The sequence below is a fragment of the Salmo salar genome, chromosome ssa14, assembly GCF_905237065.1.
Source record: "Salmo salar chromosome ssa14, Ssal_v3.1, whole genome shotgun sequence".
In the NCBI taxonomy this organism is placed as follows: Eukaryota; Metazoa; Chordata; class Actinopteri; order Salmoniformes; family Salmonidae; genus Salmo; species Salmo salar.
Genome location: NC_059455.1, coordinates 2142512 through 2168351, shown reverse-complemented (window position 1 = coordinate 2168351; position 25840 = coordinate 2142512). Strand labels below are relative to the sequence as shown.

Below are 25840 nucleotides of genomic sequence, written 5' to 3'. Positions count from 1 at the left end.
CAAAAGGGTTTTCTAATGATCAATTAGCCTTTTAAAATGATCAACTTGGATTAGCTAACACAACGTGCCATTGGAACACAGGAGTGATGGTTGCTGATAATGAGCCTCTGTACACCTATGTAGATAGATATTCCATAAAAAAATCTGCCGTTTCCAGCTACAATAGTCATTTACAACATTAACAATGTCTACACTGTATTTCTGATACATTTTATGTTATTTTAATGGACAAAAAATGTGCTTTTCTTTCAAAAACAAGGACATTTCTAAGTGACCCTAAACTTTTGAACGGTAGTGTATATATGCATAATTTGGCTTAAGTCCACTTTTATAACCAACAGCTCACACATTTTGGTGATAAAGATGCTAAGAGTGCATTATGCTATAAGAGAAGATCTTACATAAATGTCAACCCCTCGTCCTTTCTCTTGTCCGCAATAGCAACGTCCTTATCCATAATCAAATTATTCAGCCAAGTCTCTGAGATACACAAGCCCAGACGTTCTGGTTCATACACTCAGACATCCAGAAAGTCCAGTTTAGACACATTTATATATATAAGTCCAAGCTCTCTGCAAGATTTGAAAAAGGCAGGCGTATCCATGGTGACACTGGTCAATAGAACTGTATGAGCTCGCCACAATAGGCTTCCTGGTTGGATTCAAAATGTACAGAGCTAATAGTAGAATTTAGGATAGTGTGCACAAGATTACTTTTGACAATACCCCTATGCTTATGAGCAAATGTAGCAAAATGATAGCTTGATACAAAACTCTTAATAGCATATGTGGAGCTAACAACAGTGGGTTTCTTAAGGGAGCTAACAGAGCTATCAATTGAAATTAAATTAACAGGCACAGAATTACTTTTTACAATAGCCCTATCAACATGGGAAGCTGTGACGAAATGATATCAGCTGCAGTTTAATGGGAGTAAATACTTTTGAGGAGCTTGATTTGATCAGTCAATGCCTCAGATACAAATGCCAGGGATGTCCTCTCAGCATTGTTGCAGTGCGACAAGGTTGTGTTCAGTGGACACAAAATTGAAGAAAATACTCCAAAACAGACTGAAGAAGGAAGATACTATCTGATACTCAGGGTTGGGGAGTAACTGATTACATGTAATCAGTTACATGTAATGTTATTAGAAAAACAGTAACTGTAATTGCTTACGCTACCAGCAAAAATGTTCCTATCAGATTAGAGATACTTTGTAAAAACTAGATTACTTCTTAGATTACTTTTAAATTCAGAAAGGATGTTTATAAAAAAAAAATACATTGACACCTTTCTGTTTTCTCAATGACATTCAATTCAGCATTGAAAAAATGTGTACGTTTGTTTGTTCCACCTGAGTCTGGCCACAAGTCAGACCACTATGATGACACGCTAAATGTGTTTGATGGATCCTTTTTGTCTTCTTCTAATGCCTTTTAAGGGGAAAGTACTCCAAAAGTAACAAAGTAATCAGATTGTTACTGAGTTTAGGTAATCCAAAAGTTCAGTTACGGATAACAATTTGACAGGTAACTAGTAACTGTAACAGATTACATTTAAAAAGTAACCTATCCAACCCTGCTGATACTATTCAATAAGAAATGCTCATTTTCATTTTCCTTTGCAATGGTGTGCTGTAATGAACATGACCCTGAGTCAGGTGGAATGTAAATATTAGTTGAATGCCTGACTGAATTAATTGCAACTAGCATAGAATTCTATAAGATAGCTAGCTAGCCATAGGGCTGTTGTAATGTGCTCTATGCTACACTAAAGCCAAAGGCACATTTTCTCTTCTCTGGACAATCCATTTTTTTATTTTCCTTTCTATCTGTTGCAAAAAAAAGCCCTTGTGTGGCATATTTCTAAAGCTTTTCATTGGTTGCAGGATATGTCCTTGGCTAATGAGGAGAACATGCCCATGGTCATCCGCTGTGGCATCATGGCACTGGTGGCGGCCTACCTGAACTTTCTTAGTCAGATGATCGCCAACCCAGCCTTCTGTCAACACGTCAGCAAGGTAAATTACCTTGGAATTAAAGAGAGAGTTCAGGAAAAATTGATGAGTTGAGTTGTCTGTAGGCCAGTAGTAACAGCATCCACAATAATCTGTTTACATTTACTTCTCTCTCTCCCTCCCCCCTCCCTCAATCTCTTACTGTCTCTCCATCCCATTACTCTTCTAGGTGATTGAGATGAGGAACCTGGAGGCCCCTTACCTCCTCCCTGAGCACATCTTCAGAGAGAAGTGTCCGTAAGTGTCATCTGGTCGCCCACTGACTCCAGATCTTTTGGCAGCTACCATTCAAGCACCTCCTCTTCACCTTGCATTCAAATATTCATTGATCAGATTTGTTGAAATATTCTCTCATGCAATGGATGAGGAAGCACAAAGTGAAAGAATTTAAAATGCCAATCCCTTGACAGTAGTGGTCAGTAGTACTGTGTGGTTGTGGTCAGTAGTTGTGATGTTGTTGTCAGTAGTTTTGTGTTTGTGGTCAATATGTTAGGTCAGTAGTTGTCGTTTTGGTCAGTAGTAGTGGTCAGTAGTAGTGGTTATGTTCAGTAATTGTGGTCAGGGGTTGTGTTCAGTAATTGTGTTCAGTAGTTTTGTGTTTGTGGTCAGTAGATGTGTGGTTGTGGTCATTTAGTTGTGGTTTAGTAGTTGTCTGGTTAGTAGTTGTGTGGTTTTACTCAGTGATTTTGGTCAGTACTTTTGGCTGGTAGTGGAGGTCAGTAGTTGTGTGGATGCTGTCAGTACTTGTGGTCATTTGATTTGGTCAGTCGTTTTGTGGTCAGTAGGTGTGAGGTTGTGGTCAGTAGGTGTGTGTTTGGTCATTAGTTCTGGTTAGGAGTTGTAGTCAGGGGTTGTGGTCTGGTCAGTAGTTGTGTGGTTGTGGTCAGTAATTGTGTGGTTGTGGTAATTGGTTGTGATCAGAAATTGTGGTCTGTAGTTGTGTGGTTGTGGTCAGTAGTTGCGGTCAGTAGTTGTGTGTTCAGTAGTTGTTTGGTCAGTTGTTGTGGTCAGGAGTAGGGCTGTGGCGGTCACAAAATTGTGTCAGCCAGTGATTGTCAAGCAAATAACTGTCTGTCTCACGGTAATTGATCGTTAATTAACAAAAAACACATCAAGCATCTCCTGGCTTCCACACACAGCCTACATTGATGCAGACCTTTGGAAGATGTAAAAAGTCTAATAAATCCATGTAATATAACCTACACCTTCATAATAAATAAATACATTATTTATTTTAGACAGATCTAAATAAGCATGATATGAAGAAACTTTAGTCTATTTCAGAGGAACAGAATAGCATACTCTGAGTTATCCCCATTGTCACGTCTACCCCTCTCTGGCGCTTTGTCGCCAGTTTACTTATTATTACGCACACCTGCCACCATCGTTACGTGCATCTGCACCTCATGAGACTCCCCTATATCTCTGTCACTCCCTTTGGTTCTTTCCCCAGGCAGTATTAGTTATGTTTCTCATGTCCAGACGCTACTCTTGTTTTGCATTAAATTCCCCCCCTGTACTTGCTTCCAGACTCCCAGCGTCTGCGTTACACGTATGTTAGGTCCTGATCTGGGTATGCCAAATGGCTTTGGGATACAACCCCAGGATGGAACACGAGAGTCTCACTGCAGTGGCGGTCTGCCTGCTCCTTCTGTCAGTGGACGGCGCCCTGGAGTCTCACGCGAGCCTCGCTCCACACGTCTTCTGTGCTCCTGAACCACTCATCCACTGCAGGAGCTTCAGTCTGTCCCGGGCTCCACTGAGCCAGGGCCGGCTGAAAATCCAGAACACACTGGAAGGGAGTTGACATAACGAATTCTGTGCGTACTCTGCCCATGGAAGCGTACTCCGCCCATGGAAGGAATGAGGCTTATACCCGGAAGTGAGGCTGACCGTGACCCTGAGCTTCTCCATAAAGGCTCTCCATACCCGTGATGTGAATTGAGGGCCACGGTCGGAGACGATGTCCTCCGGAAGGCCATAATGCTGGAAGACCTGCTGGAAGAGTGCCTCAGCGACCTGGAGAGCAGTATGGAGACCAGAGAGAGGGAAGAAACGACGGGATTTGTAAAGTCTATCCACAACCACCAAAATGGTGCTGAAACTGTCAGAGGGGAGATCAGTAACAAAGTTAATGGATAGATGAGACCAGGGACCCAGAGGCATGGGAAGGAGTTTCCCTGCTGGAGAGTGCCGTGGGAGTTTGGGTTGAGCACATACGGAACAGGAGATGACGTAGCGAATAACGTCCTGCACCAAGTTAGGCCACCAATACTTCTCGGAGATAGTAGTACGAGAAATACCTGGATGTCCAGTGACGACAGCTGTGTGTGCCCAGGTAAGCAGCCAATCCCTTATCCTTGTGGGAACGTAGATGCGCTCAGGAGGACAGGTAGTGGGTGCGGGCTCCCTCTCCAGAGCCTGGCAAATGTCCACATCTACGTCCCAGACCACAGGGACTACGACTCGAGAGGAAAGGATTATGGGTGCTTTCTGGACAGGACCCTCTCCCAAATCGTAGAGATGGGACAGGACATCGGCCTTAGTGTTTTTTTAACCTTGGCGAAAGAGGACCAAAACGAACGACCACAAGTACTGACCACAGCGTGAAGTCAAATTTCGTAAAGAAAAGGGCCCACCTAGACCAGATGCTGCTGGAAGTGGTGCTGGAGGGCCAGTAGAGGAGGCCCCCTTTCCTCTGGTCTAAAAACAATAACCCAATGCCCCAGGGCTGTGATTGGACCATTGCCATGTGTAGGGTGCCATCTTTCGAATGGGATGTTAAACAGGTGTCCTGACTCTTTGGGGTCACTAAAGATCCCATGTCACAGATCCCATGTGTATCGTAAGAGTAGAGGTGTTAACCCTGGTGTCCTCGCTGAAGGGCAATCACAGGACTCTCAACCGACGTGGACCACAGGGGACGGGAAAGCAGGTCCTCCAGCATTCGGGTGCCCAGTCTGTGATTTTCATCCTCGACCATGAGATGGTGGGCTTATGGCGTTGAAACCAGGGTAGGCCGAGGATGATCTTGTGAGCTGGTGCACTGGTGATGATGAAGGGAATGTTCTCCTGATGGATGGACTCCACGGTGAGGGTGAGTGGTTTGGTGATGTGTGTGATGGTCCCGGAACCTAATGGCCGACTATCGAGGGCTTGAACCGGGAAAGGAGAGGAGAGCGGGTATGAGGTGATGTTAACCTGTTGGGGGTAGGGGGCAGTATTGACACAGCCGGATAAAAAACGTACCCGATTTAATCTGGTTACTACTCCTGCCCAGTAACTAGAATATGCATATAATTATTGGCTTTGGATAGAAAACACCCTAAAGTTTCTAAAACTGTTTGAATGGTGTCTGTGAGTATAACAGAACTCATATGGCAGGCAAAAACCTGAGAGGATTCTATATGGGAAGTGGCCTGTCTGACAAGTTGTTGTTGTTGTTCATCTTGGCTCTTTTTATTGAAGACTGAGGATCTTTGCTGTAACGTGACACTTCCTACGGCTCCCATATGCTCTCAGAGCCCGGGAAAAAGCTGAATGATATCGAGGCAGCCCATGGCTGAAACACATTATCGCTTTTGGCAAGTGGCCGATCAGAGGACAATGCCCGAGTCGACCCCATGCTTTATTTTCTTTCGTCTGTTTACCTAAATGCAGATTCCCGGTCGGAATATTATCGCTTTTTTACGAGAAAAATTGCATAAAAATGGATTTTAAACAGCAGTTGACATGCTTTGAAGTACGGTAATGGAATATTTAGACATTTTTTGTCACGAAATGCGCCATGCTCGTCACCCTTCTTTACCCTTTCGGATAGTGTCTTGAACGCACGAACAAAACGCCGCTATTTGGATATAACAATGGATTATTTGGGACCAAACCAACATTTGTTATTGAAGTAGAAGTCCTGGGAGTGCATTCTGACGAAGAACACCAAAGGTAATAACATTTTTCTTATAGTAAATCTGACTTTGGTGAGTGCTAAACTTGCTGGGTGTCTAAATAGCTAGCCCTGTGATGCCGGGCTATCTACTTAGAATATTGCAAAATGTGCTTTCACCGAAAAGCTATTTTCAAATCGGACATATCGTGTGCATAGAGGAGTTCTGTATCTATAATTCTTAAAATAATTGTTATGCTTTTTGTGAACGTTTATCGTGAGTAATTTAGTAAATTCACCGTAAGGTTGCGGGGGGTATGCTAGTTCTGAACGTCACATGCTAATGTAAAAAGCTGGTTTTTGATATAAATATGAACTTGATTGAACAAAACATGCATGTATTGTATAACATAATGTCCTAGGTGTGTCATCTGATGAAGATCATCAAAGGTTAGTGCTGCATTTAGCTGTCTTCTGGGTTTTTGTGACATTATATGCTAGCTTGAAAAATGGGTGTCTGATTATTTCTGGCTGGGTACTCTGCTGACATAATCTAATGTTTTGCTTTCGTTGTAAAGCCTTTTTGAAATTGGACAGTGTGGTTAGATTAACGAGAGTCTTGTCTTTAAAATGGTGTAAAATAGTCATGTTTGAAAAATTGAAGTTTTTGCATTTTTTAGGTATTTGAATATCGCGCCACAGGATTCCACTGGCTGTTACGTAGGTGGGACGATTTCGTCCCTCCGGCCCTAGAGAAGTTAAGAGAGGAGGCAAGGGTCTGGTCAATAAAGTTCCCCGTGGCAATGGAATCCACCAACGCTGTAGAAACAGTACATGAGGGACAGTCAACTAAGTGCAATTGACAAAAAAAGGGTTTGGCAGAAAGTGATGAAGAAGGGATAGATACTCTCACCTGCCCCAGGAGGTGGAAGATCACGTGACCGTCCCACGGCTCTTGTGGATCCCGAGTTGGGACGTACCAGGCACTGCTGTAGCTGGAGCCCTCCTTGACCACAATAGAGACAGAGCCTCAGCTGTCTCCGACTGCGTCGCTTTGCCGCAGGGAAGCGTGTGATCCCTACCTCCATGTGTTCAGGCTCTGATCCAGAGTGGTCACTGAGGGATGGAGAGAAGCGATGAGAGTGCCGATGCTCCTGAAGTAGGTTATCCAGACAGATGGCCATCACGATGAGTGTGTCCACGGAGAGGTTGTCGTCTCGACAGGCCAGTTCCGTCTGGAACTCATCGCTCAGTCCTCTACTGAATAGCGTTTGAAGTGCCGGCTAATTCCATCCGCTGGATGCTGCTACTGTCCGGAAGGTGAGTGTGTGCTCTGCAGCAGTCTTGTCCTCCTGCCCTCCGGTGGATGATCAAAGATACCTCTGAACAGAGCCATGAACCACTTGTATGAATCCAGCTCCTCCTCTCCTCTCTCCCAGACAGCCGTGGCCCATTCCAACGCTCTCCCAGTCAGCAGAGAAATAACCATGGCAACCTTGGACCTTTCGTGGTGGGGGCTCCGGGAGGGACAAACGGGCATTGCTGACCTGGGCAGGTTGCTGAATGGGCTGGTGTGCTGGGTCGACTGGTGGTAGAGTATCCTCCACTAGTTGAATGCAACGCCTCTCGGGTATGTTTGAGATGTTGAACACTGCGAAGAACCTCTTCCATAGCCGTCCCCAGTTGCGCCAGCTGGTCGTGGTGTTGACGAAGTAGGTATCCCTGCTCATCGACCGTCTGGGAGAGGTTCTGATTTGCTGTTGCTTCCATTTTGTGAGGCAGTATTTTGTATTGTAGACGCTGGGAGTCGAGAAGCAGGTGGTAAGTTTAATAAAACAAAGAACATGGAATGATACAACATAGGAGTAGTGTCTTGACATAAAACAGAAACAATACTGCCTGGGGGAAGAACCTAAAGGAGTGCCAGATAAAGGGGAGGTAATGAGTGAGGTAATGGAGTCCAGGTGTGCCTCATGATGAAGTGCAGGTACGCGTAATGATTGATGCCAGGTGCGCGTAATGATAGTTGCCAGGACCGGTGGTTAGTAAACCAGGGACGTCGAGGGGAGGAGCAGGAGTAGACGTGACACTACACTAGTTCATTTAGCAGACAGGATTTGCTTAGAATTCCGTGGCATTATTTTATATTATTTAATGGAATGAAGACTACAATTGAACAAAGCTGAATAAAATAGAAAGGATATTTTCTCCAAACGATTTGAGGCAGTGTGCACATGTGGCTATTCTGTGTTGACCAGTTAACAAAGAAATAGGTACTCCTATATGCTTCATTTGCTGCATGATGCGACTCTAATGATGATTTGAAAAAAGTTGCTTGAAAGGCATGAGCTCTGCTTTCTTTTTTGCGCAGGCTGTACACACTCAGTCTCTCATTCACAATTTGACAAGCACTTGATAATGGCTCGAACTTTACGGTGGCATCTCCTTTGTGTGGTTGTAATGCAGCCTAAAAAAATCTGTTCCTTTAGCGGCCGGTGGCTGTTGTGCACATTAGACAGTTTGATTGCCGTTTCTAGCTGAAACAGTGTAAGAGGAGTATTGTGTAGAAGAAGAAGAAAGATTTAAAGTCGGGACTTTTGCTTCACAATAATATGAGTATGTAAGACATCTAGAGTTGTGCATTGCTTTGCATGCACACCTACACTGAACAAAAATATAAACGCAACATGTAACAATTTCAAAGATGTTACTGAGTTACGGTTCATATAAGGACGTCAGTCAATTTAAATAAATTCATTAGGCCCTATCACCTTTCTGCATTCTTGTGCTCTTGTGCTCTACTGTATTGTACTGTACTCTACTGTACTATACTTTACTGTGTACTGTACTCTGCTGTGCTGTACTGCACTGTGCTGTATTGTGCTGTCCAAACTTGTGAAACATAGATGTCTATGATTGGTTCAGATTTGGACCGGACCAAATCTGACCGTCTATGTTTGGGCCAAATATAGGCATAAGTGCCCATCTTTGGTCCTGGCTCGTGCACGCTAGCCAAGAAAAAGTATGTGAACCCTTTGGAATTACCTGGATTTCTGCGTGAATTGGTCATCAAATTTGACAAACATAGTGTGCTTAAACTAATAACAGACAAATTCTTGTATTTTTCTTGTCTATATTGAATACATAATTTATACATTCACAGTGTAGGTTGGAAAAAGTATGTGAACCACTAGGCTAATGACTTCTCCAAAAGCTAATTGGAGTCCAATCAATGAGACGAGATTGGAGATGTTGGTTAGAGCTGCCTTGCCCTATAAAAAACACAAGAAGCATTGCCTGATGTGAACCATGCCTCGAACAAAGAGATCTCACAAGACCTAAGATGAAGAATTATTGACTTGCATAAAGCGGGAAAGGGTTATAAAAGTATCTCTGAAAGCCTTGATGTTCATCAGTCCACGGTAAGACAAATTGTCTATAAATGGAGAAAGTTCTGCACTGTTGCTACTCTCCCTAGGAGTGGCCGTCCTGCAAAGATGACTTCAAGAACACAGCACAGAATGCTCAATGAGGTTAAGAAGAATCCTAGAGTGTCAGCTAAAGACTTACAGAAATCTCTGGAACATGCTAACATCTCTGTTGACGAGTCTACACTACGTAAAACACCAAACAAGAGTGGTGTTCATGCTTTCCCGAGTCGTAGTGGGAGGACGACACAAAATATCGCGTGACTCCAAGTTTACTTCAATATTATGTTTTTATATCAATATTTACGCATAAAGGCGTTTCCATCACCATTTCTCACAAAATATTTTTTTTACTCAAAAAGATCCCACCTTGTCTAACGTATTTTGTTTTGTCAATATTTGGAACGTTTACTGACAAATTTGCTGTTTCCATCAGGCCTGTCATTACATGTTTTATCCGACATGTACTGTACTTTACTCCCATAAAAAGGTTGGATGGAAACCTGGTTTATAATATATAAAAGTCTCTTCAACCTGTTGTTGTCTATTGGCTGCTTGCGTTGACTGACTGAAAAAGGTATTGTCACTCAGACGATGAGTGTTGTTACATCCCTTATCTGATGACGTAAGACGATGATGAGTAATACTGAACGCCCAACTGCAACTCTTCTCACACCTCATGCTGTGAGAGAAGTTGATTTGGATTGCTAAAATTGGACCCTGGCAACCATTTTGTCCCTTGTGATAAAACATTATTCAACAAGGGATGCCTGACAAGAGAAGCACAAGACAGCAGTTGCATTTAAATTAAATTATTATCAAACTCCTGCAAAGGACAACTCAAGTTTTTATTTAATAATATATTTAGCAAAAACTAATGATTTTAAACCGAGCATGGTTCTAATTTCCATAGGTTTAAAGGGATACTTTGAGATTTTGGCATTGAAGCCCAGAGTCAGATTAACTCATGGATACCATTTTTATGTCTCTGCATCCAGTATGGAGGAAGTTAAAGGTACTTTCACAAGTTAATGCTAACTACCCTTAGCGGAATTACTGGAAGTCTTTGGTATCTACTAGCATGCCATCAGTTACCATAGACTTCCAATCATTGCCCTTACGCAAAAATATATTTTAGATTTTTAAATTCTTCAAAGTAGCTACCATTTACACACTTTTGGCATTCTCTCAACCAGTCTCATGAGGTAGTCACCTGGAATGGTGTGCCTTGTTAAAAGTTCATTTGTTTAATTTCTTTCCTTCTTAATGCATTTGAGCCAATCAGTTATGTTGTGACAAGGTAGGGGTGGTATACAGAAGATAGCCCTATTTAGTAAAAGACCAAGTCCATATTATGGCAAGAACAGCTCGAATAAGCAAAGAGAAATTACAGTCCATCATTACTTTAAGACATGAAAGTCAGTAAATCCAGAACATTTCAAGAACTTTGAAAGGTCAAGTGCAGTAGCAAAAACCATCAAACGTTATGATGAAACTGGCTCTCATGAGGACCGCCACTGGAAAGGAAGACCCAGAGTTACCTCTGCTGGATAAGTTCATTAGAGTTAACCTCTTACATCTAGATGTTCCGCTAGCGGAACACCGCTCCAATATCCAATGATAGGGCGTTGCCGAATTACAAACTCCTCAAATCCGAAAACTTCCATTTTTCAAACATATGACTATTTTACACCATCTTAAAGACAAGACTCTCCTTTATCTAACCACACTGTCCGATTTCAAAAAGGCTTTACAACGAAAGCAAAAGATTAGATTATGTCAAGAGAGTACCCAGCCAGAAATAATCAGACACCCATTTTTCAAGCTAGCATATAATGTCACAAAAACCAAAACCACAGCTAAATGCAGCACTAACCTTTGATGCTATTCATCAGATGACACTCCTAGGACATTATGTTATACAATACATGCATGTTTTGTTCAATCAAGTTCATATTTATATCAAAAACCAGCTTTTTACATTAGCATGTGACGTTCAGAACTAGCATTCCCACCGAACACTTCCGGTGAATTTACTAAATTACTCACGATAAACGTTCACAAAAAACATAATTATTTAAAGAATTATAGATACAGAACTCCTTTATGCAATCGCGGTGTCCGATTTTAAATTAGCTTTTCGGTGAAAGCACATTTTGCAATATTCTGAGTAGATAGCCCGGCCATCACAGGCTAGCTATTTTGACACCCACCAAGTTTGGTACTCACCAAACTCAGATTTACTATAAGAAAAATTGGATTACCTTTGCTGTTCTTCGTCAGAATGTACTCCCAGGACTTCTACTTCAACAACAAATGTTGGTTTGTTCCAAATAATCCATAGTTATATCCAAATAGCGGCGTTTTGTTTGTGCGTTCAAGACACTATCCGAAGGGTGACGCGCCGGTGCGTATCGTGACAAAAAATGTCAAAATATTCCATTACCGTACTTCGAAGCATGTCAAACGCTGTTTAAAATCAATTTTTATGCGATTTTTCTCGTAAAATAGCGATAATATTCCGACTGGGAGACGTCGTTTTCGTTCAGACTGAAAATGTAAAATGGACTCTTCACGTGCACGCGCGCACCCGTCTCATTGTTCTCAGATCGACCACTATCCAAATGCGCTACTGTTTTTCAGCCAGGGACTGCAGAGTCATCATTCAACATTCTGGCGCCTTCTGAGAGCCTATGGGAGCCTTAGAAAGTGTCACGTTACAGCAGAGATCCTCTGTTTTCAATAAAGAGGCTAAAGAAGGCCAAGAAATGGTCAGAGAGGGCACTTCCTGTTTGGAATCTTCTCAGGTTTTGGCCTGCCATATGAGTTCTGTTATACTCACAGACACCATTCAAACAGTTTTAGAAACTTTAGGGTGTTTTCTATCCAAATCAAACAATTATATGCATATTCTAGTTACTGGGCAGGAGTAATAAACAGATTAAATCGGGTACGTTTTTTTATCCGGCCGTGAAAATACTGCCCCCTATCCATAACAGGTTAACTGCACCTCAGATTGGGAAGCATTTATTTGGGCTGCAGAGTTCAAGTAACAGACACATCTCAACATCTACTGTTCAGAGGAGACTGTGAATCAGGCCTTCGTGGTCTAATTTCTGCAAAGAAACCACTACTAAAGGACACCAATAAGAAAAAGAGACTTGCTTGGGCCAAGAAACACGAGCAATGGACATTAGACCGGTGGAAATTTGACCTTTGGTTTGATGAGTCCAAATTTGAGATTTTTGGTTCCAACCGCCGTGTGTTAATGAGATGCAGAGTAGGTGGATGGATGATCTCCGCATGTGTGGTTCCCACAATGAAGCATGGAGGAGGTGGTGTGGGGGTGCATTGCTGGCAACACTGTCACTGTCATTTAGAATTCAAGGCACACTTAACCAGCAGGGCTACCACAGCATTCTGCAGCGATACGCCATCACATCTGGTTTGCGCTTAGTGGGACTATCATTTGTTTTTCAACAGGACAATGACCCAAAACACACCTCCAGGCTGTGTAAGGGCTATTTGACTAAGGAGAGTGATGGAGTGCTGCATAAGATGACCTGGCCTCCACAATCACCCGACCTCAAATGAATTGAGATGGTTTGGGATGAGTTGGTCGCCAGAGTGATGAAAAAGCAGCCAGCAAGTGCTCAGCATATGTGGGAACTCCTTCATGACTGTTGGAAAAGCATTCCTCATGAAGCTGGTTGAGAGAATGCCAAGAGTGTGCAGAGCTGTCATCAAGGCAAAGGGTGGCTACTTTGAAGAATCTAAAATATATTTAGATTTGTTAAACACTTTTCTTCGTTACTGCATGATTCCATATGTGTTATTTCATCGTTTTGATGTCTTCACTATTATTCAACAATGTAGAAAATAGTTTAAATTTTGTATTTATTTTTTAAACCTTGAATGAGTAGGCGTGTCCCAACTTTTGACTGGTACTGTAAATATGGTATCCACAAGTTCATCTGACTCTGGGGAAGTAAATAAATGGCTTCATTGCCAAAGTCCTGTAGCATACCTTTAACATATGGTGGTAATTGCTGAAGGATGAGGACACACAAAGAAATCCTAGTCAAAAAATCCTGTAGGATTCCAATAGAAAAATCCAATAGAAAATCCAATCAGATTTTGGAACCTATCCTATAGGATTTTATCCTATAGATAGAATACTATAGGAGTCCAATAAGACTGGTTCCAAAATCTGACAAGATTTTTCAATTGGTCATACTGCAAATTAACTTGCAGCCTTTAATCTTTCCTATATTGTGATGGTGTGCTGAAGAGGTTGAGAACCTCAGGGAATTGCCACTGGTGTGAGTAGGCACAGATCTGGAAACACGGGAAAGAGGCTTTTTCTGTGCCATATTTAGCTGTGAGATTGTCCAATAAAGCTGTATTTATCCAATTATAGTGTCCATACAATGTGGTCTGAAATAACAATGAGTAGAATAATATCAACACTATGCCTTGACAGGTTATAATAAGTAGGCAGGGTGAATGAATGGGCTGCTGCACAGTCATTATGGGAGCTCTTCCTAGTGCGCCCGGTTAAATTGTGCATAAGAGATCTTTTTAACTTTATAAATGGTTAAACTAGTGAGAATTGTGTTCACTATCAGCCTAAAATGAAATATACATGTATACACTATCAGCATAAATTGAAATGTTGATTTATTTTTACATATTGAATATTATATATTGCGCTAATTTCCTGTACGTGGACAGTATGCATTACTACATTACACCGCTAATTTCCTGTACGTGGACAGTATGCATTACTACATTACACCGCTAATTTCCTGTACGTGGACAGTATGCATTACTACATTACACCGCTAATTTCCTGTACGTGGACAGTATGCATTACTACATTACACAAGCTCACGGTTTGACCACATTGAATTGAGGGTAATTGCGCATCCTTTTTACCTCAGATTAGTGACGTTCGTATAAACATTGATAGTAATCACAATGACACAACATCGATTGCTTAAAACAGATCAATATCATTGGTTTTGTAAACAATACACGTTGGCGATCTTTGGACTTAGAATTCTATCATCATTTTCCAACTCAAATGGCAAGGAAAATTAGGAGTGCTCTCTGTATAAAAGTCACTGGCCAACACACCTTTACATGGATTTGAGAGTAACTATCACTCAAATAACAGCCAACCCTTGTCACTCTTGATATCCTATGGCAGGTTGTGATTCATTTAAGTTAAATAACAAAGCAACTGATTTGTTTTCTTCGGCAGCCTCCCAAAACTTTCATCCGACGTTCTCGAATTTAGATCACTGTCTTCAGCAAATGTTCTTCTAACCAGTGATTTGAAAATAATTATCCGATTCAGTGTGGCCTTTGAATAGTGTTAGTTTAAACAATCCATACACCCCAAGCATTTGCCCCCGCTCTATTGATTTCAAATTGATATTGATATCAGTGATTAAAGTTGCATTCTGCAGAAATCGCGCCTCCATTTCCTGGTCGCTAAAACTCTAATAGTTCGCCTAATTTCAGTTGATGTACAAAATAAACTAGTATAGTGTAGAGAATTATTGTACCTTCTAAACCGCTGTGAAAGATATTTTCCATAACCAAAAATACTATTGTTTCAGATGTTTGAAGCTGGTGTACAAAACAAAACTTAAGAACGGGAAGCATAGAAATAGCACATATGCTTCTTAGACTTCTTTTCAAATAGAATGACCGATCTATAACTCACATTTCTATGGAAATGAGTTCGAATCGCCCAAAAAGTTACATATTGCCACTTTAGCAAAATAGTGTTGTGTTTACCTTTCAAAGTTGGCAACCCACTTGAAACAAAGTTGTCCTCTAACCAGTGAGAGACATATTATTCCCAAATTCTGTGTGATTTTTGAGTAAGGTTAGTTTGAACAGGATGTGCAACCCGACTCCCCCCTCTCGTTCGATTGATTTCAACGTTATATCAATATGAGTGATTGATAAATAAGTGTTGTTTCTTTTTCCGTTTTAGCGACCCCCAAAATCAAACTGCATCACTTTAAAAAAGTAGCTGGTTGTCTTCAGCAGGTTGTCCTCTAACAAGTGATGTAAACAATATTTCCAGTTTCCATGTGGTTTTTGAGTTGTTAGTTTCAACAGCGCATATAACCTGATTTATCCCGAAATCAATATGCGTGATTCATTGCCACTTGTCAAAACAACAGGGTTTTTGGTGCATATGCAGTTAATAAGGTGCTCGTTTCAAAATACAAGTAATTTGATTAGTAGTATTCACAGTTGTTGCATTCATGCACAGTGTAGGATAAAACAGTTAGAATAACAATGTTAGAAAACCGGAGATTCTCTGCACAGCCACAGGTGGCGAGTTATCACGAGCTCGCAGCGTTACTTAGCCTATCAGTGAAGTCATCAGTCACTTTTAAAGACAAAGGTTTTCTTACAGGTGAATCAAACAGAAATTAATATGGAACTGTTGTTTTCCGTTCAACGAAATTGTCGTAGTTAATGTTGTTTTATAATACTGGAACTAATGACGACAAACTATAATTTAATGGGTTCGATTAAGAAAAAAAATTTCTAATGAGATTCTGATTGGAGAGACAAAATCCTACCAGTCTCAACAAAAACCTATAGGATCCAACAGGATAACTTTTGATTTCCATTAAGAAAAAAAAGTAGTCCAATAGGATTCTGATAGAGGGGATACAAAATCCTATAGGATTGCAATAATCATATAGGGTCCAGTAGGATTTACTTTTGATTTCCAATAGGAAAAAAAGGTAGTTCAATATGATTCCAATATGATTCTGATAGAGGGGATACAAAATCCTATAGGATTGTGAGAATCCTATAGGATTCTATAGGATTTTTTTTTTTTAAATTCACTAGGGTATCCCATCTCTGTACCGCACACATACATACAGTACAATTATCTGTAAGGTCCCTCAGTCAAGTAGTGAATTCCAAGCACAGACCAGAGAAGTTTTTCAATGTCTCGTAAAGAAGGGTAAAAAATAAAATAAAAAAGCAGTCGCTGAAAATCCCTTTGAGCAAGGTGAAGTTATTAATTAGGCTTTGGATGGTGTATCAATACTCCCAGTTACTATAAAGATACAGGTGTCCTTCCTAACTCAGTTGCCAGAGAGTAAGGAAACTGCTCAGGGATTTTACCATGAGGCCAATTGTGATTTTTAAACAGTTACAGAGTATCATGATTGTGATAGGAGAAAACTGAGAATGGATCAACAACATTGTAGTTACTCCACAATACTAACCTAAATGACAGAGTGAAAAGAAGGAAGCCTGTACAGAATAAAAAAAACATTCCAAAACATGCATCCTGTTTGCAACAAGGCACTAAAGTAATTCTGCCAGAAATGTGAAAAGAAATTAACTTTAGGTTTTGGCAAATCCTACACAACACATCACTTCATATTTTCAAGCATGGTGGTGGCTGAATCATGTTATGGGTATGCTTGTCATTGGCAAGGGCTAGGGAGTTTTTTTATAAAAATGAACTGAATAGAGCTAAGCACAGGGAAATTCTGAGAGGAAAACCTGGTTGTCTGCTTTCCAACATACACTGGGAGACTATTCACCTTTCAGCAGGACAATAACCTAAAACACAAGGCCAAATCTACCCTGGAGTTGCTTACCAAGAAGACATTGAATGTTCATAAATGGCCCAGTTATAGTGTTGACTTAAATCGGCTTGACAATCTATGGCAAGACATGAAAATGGCTGTCTAACAATGATCAACAATAAACTTGACAGAGCTTGAAGAACTTTTTTAAGAACAAGCTCTTAGAAATGTACCCCAAAAGACTCAAAGCTGTAATCGCCACCGAAGGTGCTTCTACAAAGTATTGATTCAGGGGTGTGAATACTTACACTACAGTTCAAAAGTTTAGGGTCACTTAGAAATGTCCTTGTTTTTTAAATAAAAACACATTTTTTGTCCATTAAAATATCATCAGAAATACAGTGTAGACATTGTTATTGTTGTAATTGACTATTGTAGCTGGAAACGGCAGACTTTTTTAATGGAATATCTACATAGGCGTACAGAGTCCCATTATCAGCAACCATCACTCCTGTTCCAATGGCACGTTGTGTTAGCTAATCCAGGTTTATCATTTTTCACGCCTAATTGATCATGAGAAAACCCTTTTGCAATTATGTTAGCACAGCTGAAAACTGTTGTTCTGATTAAATAAGGAATAAAACTGGCCTGTAGACTAGTTAAGTATCTGGAGCATCAGCATTTGTGGGTTCAATTACAGGCTCAAAATGTCTAGAAACAAAGAACTTTCTTCTGAAACTCGTCAGTCTATTCTTGTTTTGAGAAATTAAGGCTATTCCATGCAATAAATTGCCAAGAAACTGAAGATCTTGTACATGCTGTGTACTACTCCCTTCACAGAACAGCGCATACTGGCTCTAACCAGAATAGAAAGAGGTGTGGGAGGCCCCGGTGCACAACTGAGCAAAAGTACATTGGAGTGTCTAGTCCTCAACTGGCAGCTTCATTAAATAGTACCCACAAAACACCAGTCTCAACGTCAACAGTGAAGAGGCGACTCTGGGATGCTGGCAGAGTTGCAAAGAAAAAGCCGTATCTCAGACTGCCCAATAAAAATAAAAGATTAAGATGGGCAAAAGAACACAGACATTGGACAGTGGAGCTCTGCCTAGGAGGCCAGTATCCCGGAGTCGCCTCTTCAATGTTGATGTTGAAATGGTGTTTTGCGGGTACTAAGGTTTTCTAATTAGCAATTAGCCTTTTAAAATGATAAACTTGGATTAGCTGACACAACGTGCCATTGGAACACAGGAGTGGTGGTTGCTGATAATGGGACTCCGTACGCCTATGTAGCTATTCCATAAAAAATCTGCCGTTTCCAGCTACAATAGTCATTTACAACATTACCGATGTCTACACTGTATTTCTGATCAATGTTCTGTTATTTTAATGGACAAAAAAATGTGCTTTTCTTAAAAAAACAAGGACATTTCTAAGTGACCCCAAACTTTTGAACGGTAGTGTATGTAACTAGTAGAAAGAGGAGGAAGGGAAGCGCTACTAAGGTACACAATAGTAATTGTTGGTAGACAGAAGGTGCTCTTTGGTAAAAGGGGTGAGTTGGTCATCAAAAAGAAAGGAGGACCAAGGCACTCTTCATATAATTGATTAAAATGCCTTTATTAGTATGGCATGTTCAATAGAAACAATGTTTTTAAAAATCCGACGCGTTTCGGCTGCATGGCCTTCATCAGGGAGTACAAAGAAATAATACAATGTTCTCTTTTTAAGAGCTTTTCACATTAACCCTAATTTGAAGAGGGAGTGGTTAAAATTGATTGTTCTGTATTTCATTTTCGCAAAAACTTCTAAAAACATGTTTTCACATGTCATTATGGGATATTGTATGTACATGGGTGACAAAAACGATTTAGAATTCAGGCTGTAACACAACAAAATGTGGATTAAGTCAAGGGGTATGAATACTTTCTGAAGGCACTGTTTGCAAAGAGTGTATTGTAGGCTTTAATATAGCCTACCATTCATTGTGTCACTCGTTAACCATTCTCTATGCCTCAAGTTACCACACTAGCACATAAATATATGTCTCTGTTTTTGTCATAGCAAATAAGAGCGCTTTACCTGGAATTAGCATTAAGTTTAGCTCTCTCACTACGGTTTTCCTTCCTCTTCAGGCTTCCAAATTGTCTTGAGAAGGAAGACCGGAGCCTGTATTTCCAGACGGTTGACCTCGCGGAGTGCCTGGTCGGCCCAGGATACAACGCTGAGCGTCTCTCAATCCCCTACATCCCTCAAGTGACAGGTAAGCAAAGTTTTGTAGATAGGAGAAAACACAAATGGGGAGTGCTGATTTAGGTTCAGTTTTGCCTTTTAGACCACAATGAATAAGATTTACATGGACAGGGGGGACCTCATCCCAGATCACCATTCCTACTCCGAGAAGCTTTCCAGAACCTGAAAACACATTGGAAACATTGGATATCAGATCAATCAGTTACATCGGAACTATAAGGTGTAAGCACATTTAGCATAATATAGTTTTCACATTTGTTAATATAGGACAGGGCTCTCCAACCCCAGTTATAACTAACCTGATTCAGCTTATCAATAAGATAATTATTAGAATCAGGTATGCTAGATTAGGGTTGGAGCGAAAACCTACAGGACAGTAGCTCTCCAGGAACAAGGTTGGTGACCCCTGATGTACAGAAATATGTTTTAATTTATTTCAGTTGTTCATGTAGGTAGGGTGTCGTTATTTCTATACTCTTGATAAACATTGACTATAAATCATTTAAGTTCTTACTTGTACAGTAAGAGTGTGGTAAGTCTTAAATTGACTCAGAAAGCAACATGGTAATTAGCTGTTTGTTTTTTTTCCTTCCCACTCCTATTGTTTGACTCAGTTCTATACACGGTAGGGAAGATCCTCCACAGGTGCAGGCAGACATCGCAAGGTAACCAGACCAAGTAGAGGAGCTTAGTTTGACGCCCAATCCTTTGTAGTCATAGTACCTGTGTCACTGCTCTCCCAACATGGTGCAACATGCTCTGTTGGTGTCCATTTTGGCTCAACACTAATTGAATGCAGTGAATATTTGGGTTTCTCTTTAGTGTATTGTCAAGTGAGCTAGACTCCGACCTTTTCAACACAAGTATGTTTATAAGTGAAGCTAAATTAGTGTATTATTTAAAGCCAACTGACCCATTGCACATCGATAGCACCAAGGTTGGAGGTCGTTGACCTATAGATTACGATTTCACCTCAACTTCGGACCAGAGCCCCAATTCTCACATGTTCACCTTTGACCTCTCAAAGTGGGTAGAAGTAGCCTTGTAGATTCCAGAGCATTGTTGAATGATTTGTCAATTAGATATGTCTTTCAATTCATACTTCAAGTGTACTGTATGATATTAATGTTTGTAACTATGGCGCTTGCATTTGGATTTCTGTTATGGTGAGTACAATTTATAGGTGTATAGCAGTAAAGGGTTTTGTGAGTAATGTTGATACTAGTCATCTCTGCAGAATTTGCTGTGTAGCATAGATATGTCAAATGTGTTAGATATTTTATTTAGGCTGCTTGTATTTGTCAGTACTTAGTACAGTAGTATCATTTAACTTGTACTGTTTATAATTCTTATTGTATGCTGTCACATGTGATTAACTTTGAAAGCACTGTACTTTCTACGTTTGTGACCAACCAGCTCAAATCGGCCTTATGTAACACAATTTGAAATTAGTGTTTTTTACGTTGGGTAAAAGTAGAGACTCAGAGCTACAAAATGGTATATCATACACTGCATTTTTGAGGAACAATGGGAAAGTAATTATCCTCTGAAAGTTGATGAACTTGTAAACTCCCTTTTGAGAAAATGGTCTTTGAATGTTTTGGTACCTACTGGAGAGCTCTCCTTTGTCTACACCCATTCAGCATTGTTCACACCCTCTTAAGCCAGCCCCACCCATCTCTTTAAGGTTTCACATGTGAGGTCATGTGCTAAACAGTGAGTAGTGTGGGTCTCTACAGAAGGTGTAAACGGTACAGCCAAGTGGTTACTTGCATAGTAGCAATATCAGAAATGGATCCTGTCAATATAAATAAAATAATATACAGTATGTACAATAACAATATCAGTGATAGATGAGGTAGTTATATGCTTACAATCAGGGGTAAAGTGGCTGAGCAGCAGGATAAAATGTTTTTATTGTAGCAGCAACGTATGTTAGGAGAGTCATTTGAATAGAGGCACTGCAGATAGTGCTGATGACTGGTCCGTCCGAACCACACACGAACAAGGGAATCTATATTCGGAGAGCCTGTTTCTGTCCTGCTCTTGACTTTGTTGCAGGACATGTGATGTCCTCTTCGTCGCAAAACTCCCTGATCTTCTCAAAAACATACGTTTGTCTAGCTGTGTCCAGTCCAGTTGGTGCTTGTACAGGCAGACCATCTATGGGAGGAAGGATGTCAGCGTTGCGCAGCAGCTTGGTGTGGCCTGTGATCAGGAAGTGAAGTTCCAGACTGTGGTGGAGCTTGTGCATGGTCAGCCCGGCACAATACCAGAGCACAAATTTGTTATTGTTTTGGCCACTGCAGTTATCACAATTCAGGTTCACACGTGTTTTCCCAACTCCGTAGTTGGTGAAGAAACGGTGCATGTAGTTGATGACTGCGCTGCTGCCTTTGCTGGATGACATGCCTTCATCAATCAAGTAGTTGACTTGTTGTGGTATTCCTTCACAGCAGACACCAAACAAGCCACACTTGCGAGATAAAAAGTAGATGGGTATCTGGCTCCATAGGGTCAGAAGAATAGTGCACCTGCAACAACAAAATAACATTAAGATGAGTTAATGAAAAGAAAATGTAACGTAAAACGTAATATCATTTTTTAATACATCATTATCAGGTAAGTTTCACTTAACTACAAATGTGCAGAGCAGCAGCACTGCATACAGAAACATTATCTTGTAAACTGGAAGTTAAAATGATAACACAGCCCGACTACACATACCTCTGGAAAATACAGAAATAATGTGAGATCCATAAAAGTAGTGCCAATCATGTTGGAGGTCAATTAAATAATCAAAACGTGTTGTTTATGCTTTACATACCAAGTGTTGTCATCGATTCCTTGTAAAGACGCCACACTGCTGCTTTTGTCACATGGGATGGCAGCAGCTTTCCACCAAAGTGTTTGTGTCCTGGGTGGTGTCCTGGTAATACTATTACATTATCCTCTGCATAGTAGTTGATGAAGTTCACCACTCGCTGCAAGTCCTCATGCTTCAGGTGTAACCTGTGCTTGCTTGGGCCAGCTCTCTTTTTGATGGGAGGCATTAGACCATTCTCCTTGTATGACTGGTGGAGGAGAGTCAGGCGTGTTCTACTGATGCTGAAAGACAAATTCCAGATACAAATATTTTGGCATTATTATACAATGATAGCCATAATCACCGCCAGACACACCTGGCTACCTTGATGGGTCAAGTAATCATCTGGCGAAGTGGAATCTTTTGTTTAGATATGCTAGCTAAACAATGAACCATAATCCCAATCGATAGAATACTAGCAATACAAACCAATTCTCATAGCTAACTAAAGTTAACCAAATAAAGTCAACAAAAAAAGAAACATCCTCTCATTGTCAACTGTATTTGTACGAACATAAGAACATTCAATAACTGACACATAAACTGAACAAGTTCCACAGACATGTGACTAACATAAATGGAATAATGTGTCCCTGAACAAAAGGTGCGTCAAAATCAAAAGTAACAGTAAGTATCTGGTGTGGCCACCCGCTGCATTAAGTACTGCATTGCATCTCCTCCTCATGGACTGCACCAGATTTGCCAGTTCTTGCTGTGAGATGTTACCCCACTCTTCCACCAAGGCACCTGCAAGTTCCCGGACATTTTTCTCACCCTCCGATCCAACAATGGGATTGAGATCCGGGCTCTTCGCTGGCCATGGCAGAACACTGACATTCCTGTCTTGCAGGAAGTCACGCACAGAACGAGCAGCTGGTCCAGCGACTGTGGGTTTGTGCCCATAGGCGATGTTGTTTCCCAGTGATGTCTGGTGAGGACCTGCCTTACAACAGGTCTACAAGCTCTCAGTCCAGCCTCTCTCACCCTATTGCGGACAGTCTGAGCACTGATGGAGGGATTGTGCAATCCTGGTGTAACTCAGGCAATTTTTGTTGCCATCCTGTACCTGTCCCGCAGGTATGATGTTCAGACGTACCGATCCTGTGCAGGTGTTGTTACACGTGGTCTGCCACTGCGAGGACAATCAGCTGTCCGTCCTGTCTCCCTGTAGCGATGTCTTAGGCATCTCACAGTACGGACATTGCAATTTATTGCCCTGGCCACATCTGCCGTCCTCATGCATGCCTTGCAGCATGCCTAAGGCACGTTCACGCAGTGTGTTTTGGTGTTTTTCAGAGTCAGTAGAAAGGCCTCTTTAGTGTCCTAAGTTTTCATAACTGTGACCTTAATTGCCCACCGTCTGTAAGCTGTTAGTGTCTTAACGACCGTTCCACAGGTGCATGTTCATTAATTGTTTATGGTTCATTGAACAAGCATGGGAAACGGTGTTTAAACCCTTTACAGTGAAGATCTGTGTAGTTATTTGGATTTTTACAAATTATCTTTGAAAGACAGGGTCCTGAAAAAGGTCAGTTTCTTTTTTTGCTGAGTTTATTTGTTCAGCACTTTTGAAATGTACAACTACATATTTCAGAACATAGGCCGTTCTTACAGTATTCTCCCTGTACACCAAGTCAGAACCATGGGATAAATAAAGGGGGCATATAAGCAGACAATGAAAGCTCTTACAATATTCTATGATGACATTTCTCTAAAACAAGCTATAGGCTACATATGCACTAACAAGTCAGATTAGTAAGCTAAGTTATGAGGGGGAAAGGGACCACATTTTTAGGTGAGGCACATGGGCTACTAACAGCTTACTACACCACATACACTTTCTTAGCTACAGTATACATATTTCCCTGGCATATTACATAATTTATGCAGCAGAATACAATACATTTTTGAACAGGATGGTAGTACAGCGGTTCTTCTTGTGGGCAAATATTGTCATGAATTTATGGTGCTTTCAAGATGACTGGTCGAATCATGACGTCAGTGATCTTCAGGTCGGAGCTCTAGAAAGAGGACCGAGTTCCCGACTTGGAATTCCGAGTGGGATGACCGTTCAAAACATATTTTCCCAGGGGCGGCAGGTAGCATAGTGGTTAGAGCGTTGGACTTGTAACCGAAAAGTTGCAAGATCGAATCCCCGAGCTGACAAGGTAAAAACATGTATTTTTGCCCCTGAACAAGACAGTTAACCCACTGTTCCTAGGCTGTCATTGAAAATAAGAATTTGTTCTTAACTGACTTTCCTAGTTAAATAAAGGTGAAACAATATATATGTTCCCAGTCGGCGCTCATTTTCTTCCCCTGAGTTCCCAGTTCTCAATCTGAGTTTTCCCAGTTACGAGTTTCCAGTTGTTTTGACCACAGCAGAAATCATGCTGGATTGACAGCATGGCCAATGTATTCAACCTTTTCTGGCCCATGCTGTTGCATGTGAATGTTTATCCTTTTAAGCTTGTAAAAGAGACCCTTAATTTAAACCCAGATCACACACCCTCTCCACTGAATAGCAGTGAGGGGAAGCAAAATAGTGATTGCTTTGCAACGCTTGCAGTTAGCCACTGATATCTTTCAAACCACTCATTGTTGAATTTGCGATTTCCATCTTGTTGTGTACTGTTTATGGACGATAAGCACCTGAATGTTTTATCTATAATTTCTCTTCATATGACAAGGATTGTAAAGGATTTGCCAGTAGATTGTCGAGGGGATTCATGATGATGACTGCTTGTCTAGCTTGCTTGATACGATTTTGAAAGTAGGATGTTGACATGATCAGTCCAATCAAAGCTATGGTAGATATAACGTGATTTGAGGTCCTTTTATCAGTGGGCAATGATCTTGAGCCTTCTTGGATGGGCACTTCTAATGTAAATCTATGGCAGCACCCAAGGGGCTTGAACTTTCTAGCTCTCCGTGTAGATTTTGCGGTGAGGTTGTGTCCCCATGAGTAACAGAACACTCAGCCAATCACGGCGCAACTAGAGAAGATTACCAACCCCTACGCTCTGTATTTTCCGCTGGCTGCCCCACCACCACAGAAAGCACTGAGCTAGGCTGAAACACCTGCATTTTTGAGCTGTCTTACTCAAGAAAGCCTGCCCTGAATGACGAGTCGCCACTGACTATTCGACACCATCACGTAGATCCATGGTAGTCGCCATGTTAGTGTTTCAGTACCAAATTGCTTTAGTCAAGAGTATTCAGTGTGAATATGGTAATGCCAATATCCACAACACACACACACACTGGACATTAACACACTGGACACACACACCGAGCTGTCATTAGCACCTTTCCACGCTCATTAGTCATACCTGTTTAAAGTGTGTTTCAAGCTGTATGGGTCACATTGGTTTACACAGGTTTTTACCTACAATAATGAACACTTTTATAAAGTAGCCTACTACAGACTTTTTAAAATGTATTTTATTTAACCTTTATTTAACCAGGTAGGCCAGTTGAGAACAAGTTCTCATTTACAACTGCGAACTGGCCAAGATAAAGCAAAGCAGTGTGACACAAACAACAACATAGAGTTACACATAGACAAACGGTCTGGCTCGGACAATGCTTGCTTGCTTGCTTACTTACTTACTACCTCAGACGGGCACCACAACAAGTATATGATTCAGGTTAATTGAAGAGTTTGTGACACACCGTCTCACCAATACTATACTTAATGGTATATAACAAAGATATAACAAATGTACTGCATTCAATCTTGATTTAGAAACCCATTCATCTGACATATTTGTTTTTTCTTTATTTTCTTCCTTTTGTATTTTTATTGAGA

General features: G+C 41.0%; 1 protein-coding gene across 4 annotated transcripts in view; it reads left to right on the top strand.

The window, feature by feature from the left end:
- Positions 1-25840, top strand: part of efr3a (EFR3 homolog A (S. cerevisiae)) — a 255603-nt gene that overhangs the window by 218656 nt on the left and 11107 nt on the right. For all 4 annotated transcript variants that reach the window (XM_014139101.2, XM_014139102.2, XM_014139103.2 and 1 more), the window contains 3 exons: positions 1888-2019; positions 2186-2253; positions 19046-19173. In XM_014139101.2, coding sequence (XP_013994576.1) covers positions 1888-2019; positions 2186-2253; positions 19046-19173 — 328 coding nt within the window. The remainder of the gene's footprint in view (positions 1-1887; positions 2020-2185; positions 2254-19045; positions 19174-25840) is intronic.